We start from the raw sequence: 11,394 nt of genomic DNA on the forward strand, positions 1-11,394 counted from the left end.
TCCCTTCCCTTCATTGCTGTTCACACAAAAAGATCAGGCTTCACACACCTCAGCTGTGGTGTTTGCCCACACGCTTGCAGTGCTGAGGGTCACTATGATGTTCACACAAGTGATCGCCAGGGGTTCGCCCACACAATTGCAGTGCTCACATACGTATGGCTGTACACTGGTAATGTCACGCTTTTAATGTCATGCTTTTGTAGCATGGAAGGTCTTGATCGGTACAGAACTAGGACAACACTTGGCCAGCACATGTGGGTGGTCCCGGGGATTGAACCCATGACCTCACACTTAAGAGGCAGGAGCTTTTACCACTGTACCATCCCCCCAAAACCTAGACTATTTTTTGAAGAGTAATAAATTCGAGATGTGATTCTGTCGTTAGCCCTAAAGTAGTCAAAAGATGTGAAGGTTCAACTATGGACACAGGAAACTGAGACTGATACGACTATGACTGGTGCCAGCACTGGATCCCTGCAGAACAGCAGAATATTCAAAAAACAAAAGGCTATGGTAAGAATATTTTTTAAAAAACAAAAAACCCAAAACTCTTCTTCTATATTAAAAAATTGTGCTTTTGGGTATGGTGCTGCCAGCAGGTCAATCTGTATCGGTGAGGCGAGTGCATCAGCAGCCTCATGGCGCCTTCAGACTTCCAGATACTCCAAAATCGCTGCTGTGCCTTTGGCCGGACACCAAAAACTTGGGGCAAAGTTTACCAAGAAAGTAAATGGCCAACAGTTAGGTATGTGGGAAACACACCCACAAACCACCTCCGGCTCAGCTGTATAATTAGAGGCATGGCCTCTCTTGTTCCTGATTGAACTGCTTAATGGCCATGATCCCAGAGACTCAGAAACAAATATCAAAACCCAACGGCTTTTGGCAGAAATGCATCCAGTTCCTGCAGTAGGTTACTGGTGCTGGGCCAACCCATGTGGGAATAGGTTTCGTGCCTTGGCTTGTTCCCCCGGGCGGCCCAGTGGCCGCCATCCTTCAGAAGCCACTGGAAAGTTAGGTTTGGGCCCACAGTGACAGGACACGCAGGGCCTCAAGGGATGGGGGGGGGGGAGCTGGGCCTGTCCTCCCCACCCCAACGAGACTCCAAGTCATCGCCCACGGATGGCCTCTTTGGCTCCTGATCAAGCTGCTTAACGGCCATGATCCCAGAGACTCAGAAACAAATCTCGAAACCCAGTGGCTTTTGGCACAAATATATCTGGACCCCACAGTACGTTACTGTCGCCAGGCCACCTCAGGGAGGAAAGGTTGTTGTCACTCCGCCTGCTCCCCCTTGGTGGCTCAGTGGCCGTCATCCTCCAGAAGCCATTGGAACAGTCAGGCTTGGGCCTGCAGTGACGAAAGTTGTTGGGCCTCATGGGATGGGGAGGGGGGGCGCGGGCCTGTCCTCCCCACCCTAATGAGACCCCAAGTCATAGCCCACAAATGGCCTCTCTGGCTCCTGATCAAGCTGCTCAACGGCCATGATCCCAGAGACTCAGGAGCAAATCTCAAAACCCAGTGGCATTTAGCAGAAATGCATCCAGATTTAAGTGTTAAAATTTCGGAATTTCAAAATCACATGGCCCTACTGCAGTCACGCGACATCATATGTTATTCATAACCAGCAATAGAACACAAATTGTCTACTGTTGCCTTTTCAGCAGATCTGAGTGTTGGGGTAAAATCTCAAATAATAATGGTGGGTCTGGTGACAAAATATTGAATATGATCAAAGTAGAGAGAGAGTAATGTGGAAATCATCTGCCCCACAGGTAGAGGGAGGGTGTGAGATTGGGGTATACTGGGGTTTTTCGTGGTGGAGAATAGGCACTGGTGAAGGTACGGGTGTTTCATTGTATGACTGAGACTTAGACCCGAAAGCTTTGTAACTGCTCTCACGGTGATTCAATAAATAAAATTATAAAAAATGAAAAAAAATTGTGCTTAACTCTCATGTCTACAGAAAACACCAGGCTAAGGCTATTTGAAGAATATCTTGATATAACCCCATCTCTTAAACCATTCAGCACCCTCTCCCCTCTGGAGAAGCCTGCATCCTCGTTCCTTCTTAACGATTTCTGAATAAAAATGTTTTCAGTTCATTATTTGTATCCTTCTAAAATTATTTTAGGGGCTGGAGCGACAGCATGGGTAGGGCATTTGCCTTCATGCGGCCGACCTGGGTTTGAATCCCAGTATCCCATATGGTCCCCCAAGCACTGCTAGGAGTAATTCCTGAGTGCATGGGCCAGAAGTAACTCCTGTGCAATGCTGGGTGTGACCCAAAATGCAAAATAAGTAAATAAATAAATAAATAAAATTATTTTATGTCAGGGAAAGTGACTAACCTGAAGCTGGGTAGAAGTTAGGGCTGATCTTCCTTTTCCTGCAAAGAGCAATTCCTTACTTCAGCCTGACTTTCGCCACTCCTGGGGAAATCCGGTGACTGGGATTAATTTTCACACAATCTTCACACGATAAAGTGGGATTTAAGCAAAATCTGATGGTTGTCAAGTAGAACCGGTGTGATACAAGAACAAGAAGCCATGCAGTGGAGGGGCTTGTGGCTGACTTTCTCAGTCCTGGCCCACCCAGAAATTCCTGGGATGAACAACATAGGTCAGAAAGTAGACTCCTCTTTCCAGGCTAATATGTCTCTTCTCCCCACTTCACTTAAGTCACCTGCAACAATAAGAAGAAAGCATATGAAACCTGAATTCAAATATTCGAATTTGAATTCTGGCTCAGAAATTTACCAGGGAAAACCAGCAAACCTCACTGAAACTTAATATCCTCATTGATGAAAGAAAGAAGGGTACTAAGTATGCCTGTCTTTTAAAATGTTGTGAAAATAAAATTTTAAAAAAACTACAGGCAAAATAATCTTATATTTTGTGGGAATTCCACAAATATGTTTAAAAAGGACCTACCACTCAAAATTTTATATATTATATGTTATATTGCATATAATATATTACATATGATATATTACATACATATATTATATATTACATATATATGTCTGTGATTCACTTTCTGATCCTCTTGTCCCAGTTAGAAGGAACGGGAAGGTTTTTTCTCAGCTTCCCTGCCCCTTCCCTTTCTTCCCTTTACAGGGACACAAATGTTCTACAGCTAAGCGCATACAATGACTATTGTATTAATTGTATTCTGGCTCTTCAGGGAACTGATGGTTTCTTTCCTTATCTTTACTAACCTGTTCCTTGAATTCCCTTGAAGTGTCTCCCGGCTTTCTCTTGTTTCATAGCACGCAATTGCTGCTATGGTTTAGAAATGATAGGTTTGCATTTGTTTTGCCAACAGATCACCTCAACAACTGAAATTCTCATGAACAAACATCGTTACTTTTATTTATTAGCGTGGGTGGGGCTCCCGAGTGCTTTTGGAGCCTAGAAGCCACTTTTGGTGATTCTTTGCCAACTGTTAGAGCAATTTAATGTGAGGGCCCTGAGAGTATCTATTACCCAGGCCGCTCGGGCACCTTTATGTCAGAGTGATGGTGGGCCTTGGGAGCTGCACTTGGTGATGCTCAGGGGACCATGTGAGACTTAGAATGGAGCCAAGCATGCACCTAAACCCTGTATATCACAGAGTTTATACAAGTTGTCCTGAGACTTTCTTCTTGGTCAACTGCACATAGGCTGTGCCTTCTGTTTCATCTCACTTAGACTCAAATTTCTCATTTCAAAATTGGAGCTGACATACGCCTCTGAGGGTTTTGCAGAGAGTGAGAAAGTGCGTAAGAACCTTTGTGAGGACAGCAATCATAGTCCCAGAATTTTATAGTCAAGTTCTCTCATTCATTGTTTCTGCCCCACTATCTAGATTGTCCTCAGCACCTGCAAATACAAAAGAGAACATTTATCCACCTTCTATCTCTTACTTCTAGGGGAGAAAATGGCCCTAACCAGCAAGAGCAAAGAAGCAGATAAGAAAGATAACTAGATAAAGCAAAATTCAGAGAATATAATGATTTTAATAACATTTATGATAATGTTGCTTCTTTTCCCCTATAGCAGATAGTTAAATAACACAAGTCATGGAAAAGGCATGAAAAATAGAAGCTGCAAGCCTTGTTTCTAAGGAAATTATTGTTTTATAAAAATAATTTTATGAATATACTAGGAAAATTATGGATTATTAGTTTATGACCACATCATATTAAAATTGTTTCTTAAAATGATTATTTTAATAACATATAAGAATTACCAAGTATAAATTCCTAAGTTCCTAAGCTATATAATGCTATACAAGAATAATTTATTAGCTGTTTATGAAATACTTCTTCTGTACCAGATACTGTTTTAAGCCCTGTATATAAATGAGTGAATAAGCAGGACAAGAAGCTATATTTTCACAGAGCTCCTATCATAATAGCAGTAGCACTGTAGCATTGTCCTCCTGTTGCTGGGCTCTCCGAGAGGGATGGAGGAATCGAACTGGGGTCAACCATGTGCTACCTGCTGTGCTATCACTCCAGCCCATAATCGTAAGCAGTAAGCAAGAAAAATAATTAACCAATAAGTCAAATAGCCACGAGAGTTAGAAAGAAAATAAAAAGGATAAGGGGGTGTCACATTAGAATGTGGTCATGTAACAGTCCAAGAAGTGACATTTGATTAGAGATCTGTTGAAAAGGAAACAATTGATTCAGAGCAACCTAGACATGGTAATGAATAAAAGAGAACTTAGAGTACAATGAAGTGAAGGAGAGAGAAGAGCAGCAGAAGATAATGATGGAGAGGTGGGAAAGATTCAGGAAATGTAAAGCAGTGGTTCTTGGTTCTCATTACTCGTTAGAATCACACCACAGGAGTGATCTCTCTACCAGGTGAAGCCCAAAACCCAAAAAAAAATTTTAAATAAAATAATCAGAGGAGCTTATATATATATGTGTACATATATACATATATACACATACATCATACATACATACATACATATGTGTATGTTTGGTTTGGGGGCACATCTGATGGTACTCAGGAATTACTCCTATCTCCATGCTCAAGAATCATTCCTGGCAAACTTGGGAGATCATCTGGGGTGCCAGGGATCAAATGTGGGTTAGCCACATGGGTAGGCAAATCACCTACCTCCTGGACTATTGCTCTGGCCAAAAACAACAACAATAAAGTTTTTAAGACCTTTAAAAAAAATCTTTGTACTGGGTTGCCTCTCCTGGAGAACTAATTTAATTAGTTCAAAGTGTTTTAAACACAAATGTTTTCAAAAATTCTCTTGGACTTCTGAGTATGTACGGTTCATATTCTAATATTGAGACTTCCAGAAAGTATGGAGTAAAGAGGATATGTATAAAAGGAGAATATGAGAATGCAGAGAACCAATGAAAGCCAATACTAGTAGGCTGATGGGTCATGTTAAAAGAAGTGCACATTCAAAAACATTCCCCCTCTGTGGGGAGTAGTGGAGCAGAAGACCTAAGACTACTCTAAGTAAAACTATAATACTGTAGCACTGCAGCACTGTCCTTCCGTTGTTCATTGATTTGCTCTAGCGTGCACCACTAACGTCTCCATTGTAAACCTTGTTGTTACTGTTTTTGGCATATTGAATAGGCCACAGGGAGCTTGCCAGGCTCTGCCGTGGGGGTAGGATACTCTTGGTAGCTTGCCAGGCTCTAGAGGGACAGAGGATCGAACCCGGGTCAACCACGTGCAAGGCAAACGCCCTACCTGCTGTGCTACCACTTCAGCCAAAACTATAATACAATGCAATAAAATTAAAAGAACATTTCCCCATTGAGACATTTGAGAAGCCTTAATTGCCAGACCTGATGAAAACATAAAAACATTGCCTTGCCAAGAAAACCGAGCCCAGGAGGCTAATGAACTGCCAACTAATGAAGTGCCAAGCAAGGGCTTTCTCTCTCCCACAGACTGAATCAGGAACATGTGCCTAAGAGCGTGACCAGCACTGGTCTACAGCATCTCACTTTATCAACTGTATGCTGTGTGCTCCATACATTGTCCAAAGTTCTGAAAACAGAATAGTGATCAGAACAGGCATAAAATTTCTTTTCATAAAATTTCTACTGCAGAGGAAGGAGATACGATAATGACATGGTTCAAAAGCATTTAATTATTCCAGTATAAATTGTATTTCTCAATTTTTGAGGCATCTATCTGGGTAAATGAGAAATGTGGAAAGCCATCAACCTGTACTCTTATTGAGGCAATAATATATCAACATTTAGGGTCGTGTCTGAAGCAATATGTATGGTAATTTAACCTATACCACCTGGAGCTCTGCAATACAGATCATTAATTTGGATTAAGCTCTTAAATACTGGTTTTTTATTTCCCTTCATCAGAAACAACAGTCCTTTCTTCTCCTGGCTGCACCTGGGCTTCTGCCCACTGGCCTAGAGAAAGAAGTGGAGTTGATGTTTTGATCACTACATCTGGCATCGAAGGTTCCCTTCAATCCTTGAGAATGCTTGAAGATGAGAGTAATATCTAAAAATACACTTTCTCTAGGATGATCATACTCAGGCTAGAAGTTTCTAGAAACAGAGCTTGAAAGTATGACAGTCTTTGACTCTGAGTCTATAATTGCTAAGATAATGCTAAAATTCATTATTAGCTATTGACTAATATTCACTCAGAACCAAGAGGTATAGATGGTGACAGGCCCACCATCCCTTTTATTCTAATAACTACGAGTGTGTGTGTGTGTGTGTGTGCGTGTGTGTGTGTGTGTGTGTGTCTTGTGTATCTCTTGGACCTTGCACAGAGTCTGGCATGAACTGTGTCACTTAGTAAATATTTGTGGAATAATTATGTAAATATGCCCTAAATGGTCATTGTTTTCAACCAAAGACAGATGTATCCAGACACAGACAGCTGATTGACAACAGCAGGTGTTCTTTTTGATATTATATAGAGCACTGCTGCCCAAATACCACAAGCACTATTCTTAAATACATAAAGCACAACAGCAAATGAAGGTTGAGGAACTGGTCACCAAGTCCTATTTGTCACTAAAAGGAACAGGTACACTTTGGAGGAATGATTTATTTTAAGACCTAGAGAAGATGAGCTGGTGATATCTTACTCAGCCAGAAAGCAAGCAAGGAAAATAATCAAACACTACAATAAGACTTGAGGGATCTGGTAAAGTGACTCAGTGGCAGGACAAGATAGATCAAGAGTTCGGACCCCACCCCCTAAATGATTCCTTATGGCACTACCCATTTACAACACCCAGCACACAACAAAGTGAGTGATCTCCAGAGCACTGGAACCAAGTGTGTGTGAGCACCACAAATACAATGTGTGACCCCTGGCAAGCTCTGAAACCAAGTGTGTCAACACCCCAACCTAGTATGCAGTGCAATCAGAGAGAACTTGAGCACCGTAATTAGAAGGGCCCAACCTCTGGTGAGCACCACAACCAGGTGTGTGCATGTCACTGTCACTGTCACTATCCTCCCGTTGTTCATCGATTTTCTCGAGCGGGCCCAGTAACGTCTCCATCGTGAGACTTTGTTGTTATTGTGTTTGGCATATCGAATACGTCACGGGTAGCTTGCCAGGCTTTGCCGCGCGGGCAAGACACTTTCAGTAGGTTGCCAGGCTCTCTGAGAGGGGCGGAGGAATCGAACTCGGGTCAACCATGTTGACTACATGCAAGGCAAATGCCCTACCTGCTGTGCTATCCTCCAGCCCCTGTGTGTGTATGATCCCTAGTAATTGTAACAACAACAAAAGACTCATCATTTTTTTTTCAATGACCGTGAATTACAAAATTACAAAATTATTTATGGTTGAGTTTCAGGTATACAATGCTCTAACAACCACCAATCCCTTCAACAGTGTCCATTTCCCTCCACCAGTGTCCCCTTTCACCCAACCAACCCCCGTGCCCCACAAATCTGCCTCTATGTTCGGCACTTTTCCCCTCCAACATAAGAGTTCCCTTCCTGACCTAATTTCTCCCTCCCGCCCCCATCCTATTCCAGTAGCAAGCTTCCTGCTGAAGACCAGTTCTCCTGCTCTTCTATTGTTTTGGGGCATTTATTATTCCCCTACTGTAGCACTGTCCTCCTGTTGTTCATCGATTTCCTCGAGTGGGCACCAGTAACGTCTCACAAAAAATTGTGAGACTCGTTGTTACTGTTTTTGGCATATCGAATACATTACGGGTAGCTTGCCAGGCTTTGCCTTGAGGGCGAGATACTCTCGGTAGCTTGCCGGGCTCTCCGAGAGGGGCGGAGGAATCGAACCCGGGTCGTCCATGTGCAAGGCAAACAACCTACCCACTGTGCTATCGCTCCAGCCCTATGTTTCTTTATACCCTGCATATGTGACTGTTCCTCTCCCACTAATTTCTCTAGGTGATGTGTATGTGTGTGCGGGTGTGTGTGTTAGATTTTTGGTTTGGGGCCCAACTCAGCTGTGCTCAGGACTCACTCCTGGTGGGCTCCCAGGACCATAGAAGACCGAGTAGACCGCGTGCAAGACAAGCACTCAACCCACTGTATTACTGCTGCAAGCCCTCTGGATGATTTCTTAACACAAGTCCCAGCTTCCTTATTTATAAAATAATAGTAAAACTGTACTTTTTTCTTATAGAATGATACCCTTATAAAATTACATGAAAGATTTCATGTAAGGGGATCCCAATAAATTATATTTATACTGGAGCGATAGCACAGCGGGTAGGGCGTTCGCCTTACACGCGGCCAACATGGCCGACCCGAGTTCGATTCCTCGGCCCCTCTCGGAGAGCCCGGCAAGCTACCGAGAGTATTCGATATGCCAGACACAGTAACAACAAAATCTCCAATGGAGACGTTACTGGGCCCGCTCGAGCAAATCGACGATCAACGGGAGGGCCTTTACCTTTATATATATATATATATATATATATATATATATATATATATATATATCACTGTTGTTACGATGTGAACAGTTTCCAACTGAAACAGGTCTTTCTTCCAGGAATTTTATACTCCTGGTTTCAGGGCTTTGCCAAAAAGGGAGTAAGGAGTGATTCAATATTCTCAGTTGCTGATCAAAACAGCTGACCTGAAAAGTCAAGTGTAGATTTCCCATTCTAGTATGATTCATGATCTCTCCCCTTGAAACCTATGCTGGTTTGTAATTACTGAGTTCCTCTCTCATCAGGGATGAAGTCTGCTCCCCAAAGGCCCAACTAATGGTCCAAGCTGTATGTCCATATACTCCCTGAGGTCTCCTGCACAACAAAGCTCCCGATGTTTATCATCACTAGAAGAAATTGATCTGTACAAAAGAGCCATTAGAAGGTCAGTAGCAAGTGAACCGAGCTGCCTCGTTTTCATGTATTCCTTGTTTTGACAAGAGGCTCCCTAGGACAACTGTATAACCAACAAACAAAACATTAAACATCTACTTCCTCCAACTAGGAGGAAGAATTCATCTCTTACCATCCAAATGAATTGGGGCCAAGAGACAGTACAGCAGGTAGGGAGCTTTGAATGCAGCAGACTAGGTTTGATCCCTGGCATCCCATGTGGTCCAGAAGTAACCCCTGAGTGTTGCCAGGTGTGACTCAAAAACAAAGACAAACACAGTCCAAATGAATCATTCGAGGAGCTGTACAATGTTCAGAAAGTCAACTAGATCCTAAGCAATCACGATTAGTCCATTCTGCCCCATATTCTAAATTAATGAACTAAGAAAATATTTGAGAAATGGAATGCAGAAATATGTTGTCCAGGAGTTAATGACTTTTTAATTCGTGACTTCCCTAAGAAAGAAGATTGAAAACTGCTTCATAGGCCAACTCCTGGACCTGAGGTTGATATATGAAAATCATTAAGTGAGGCATATATCTATAACTGTCCAGCAACCAGTCATTAAAATACTTTTTGTCCTCAATTATGTGACTACATTAATAGCATCCAGGTTCTTTCTCTTTTACTTTTTAGTTTCTTTGGTTTGGGGCCATACCTGGCAATGCTCAGTGCTATCCCCATTGGAGACTTTGTTGTTATTGTGTTGTTACTCCTGTACTGTGAAAAATTATTTCATAATTTTATGAAAACATAAAATGATGTTTTCATATCTGAGTATGTAACTGTATTCTTTCTGCTGCCAGGAGTTAAAAAAATAGGAAAAAAATAGGACATCATAGCTAAGTCAGAGCACTTCCTACGGTGCTCTGGGGACTGTATAGGATCCCGAGGATCAAACCTGGGTCAGCTGCATGCAAGACAAAAGCTTTACCCACTGGGCTATTGCCCTGGTACTCCCAGGCTCTTTCTTCACCCCAAAAACATCCTTCCTCTTTTCACGGGTCTTGTGGTTGACACTTAATCTAACATGAAATTTTATACCAAGTATTCTGTTTGTTAGCAACATGAAATCCAAAGTGAAAGTAAGAGAAATAAAACTATGTTTTCATATCTGAGTATGTAACTGTATTCTTTCTGCTTACATGAAATAATTTATAAATGTATTTGATTATAGAGATACAGCTGTCCATGTATAGTTCTAGAAAACAATGGGAATAAATGAAAGTCACATAATCCAACTATCAATAGACATGTCTATATACATTCTATTTTAGTTTTCTTCCAAGTATTTTTATTCACTTCCATATTGCTGCACTTGACATTGTGCCAGACCAAGGCAATTAAATTAAAATTGATAGAGACCCCACACAAAGCAAGATATAAAATATAATTATGTACATAGCGGGGCTGGAGCGATAGCACAGCGGGTAGGGCGTTCGCCTTACAAGCGGCCAACATGGCCGACCCGAGTTCGATTCCTCCGCCCCTCTCGGAGAGCCCGGCAAGCTACCGAGAGTATTCGATATGCCAGACACAGTAACAACAAAGTCTCCAATGGAGACGTTACTGGGCCCGCTCGAGCAAATCGAAGATCAACGGGAGGGCCTTTACCTTTACCATGTACATAGTAGCACTATAGCACTGTCCTCCCATTGTTCATCGATTTGTTCAAGCGGGCACCAGTAACATCCCCATTGTGAGACTTGTTACTGTTTTTGGCATATCGAATATGTCTCTAGCTTGCCAGGATTTACTGTGTGAGCAGGATACTCTCAGTAGCTTGCCAGGCTCTCTGAGAGGGATGGAAGAATCGGGTCGGCTGGGTGCCGGGCAATCACCCTACCCGCTGTGCTATCGCTCCAACCCAGGAATATATTATGCAATACATATTTTTATCACTGTCACTGTCAGTGTCCTCCCGTTGTTCATCGATTTGCTCGAGTGGGTCCAGTAACATCTCCATTGGAGACTTTGTTGTTACTGTGTTTGGCATATCGAATACATCACGGGTAGCTTGCCAGGCTCTCCGATATTGCATAATATCAATATATATATTGCATGATATA

General features: G+C 42.3%; 1 protein-coding gene across 1 annotated transcript in view; it reads left to right on the top strand.

The window, feature by feature from the left end:
• ACSM6 (acyl-CoA synthetase medium chain family member 6) overlaps positions 1 to 3,969 on the top strand; it is a 41,929-nt gene extending 37,960 nt beyond the window's left edge. Inside the window, exons 12-13 of the mRNA XM_056138802.1 lie at positions 3,693 to 3,759; positions 3,850 to 3,969. Coding sequence (XP_055994777.1) covers positions 3,693 to 3,759; positions 3,850 to 3,969 — 187 coding nt within the window. The remainder of the gene's footprint in view (positions 1 to 3,692; positions 3,760 to 3,849) is intronic.
• Positions 3,970 to 11,394: the final 7,425 nt, after the last annotated feature.

The sequence above is a fragment of the Sorex fumeus genome, unplaced genomic scaffold (assembly GCF_029834395.1).
Source record: "Sorex fumeus unplaced genomic scaffold, SorFum_2.1 ptg000130l, whole genome shotgun sequence".
Classification (NCBI taxonomy): Eukaryota; Metazoa; Chordata; class Mammalia; order Eulipotyphla; family Soricidae; genus Sorex; species Sorex fumeus.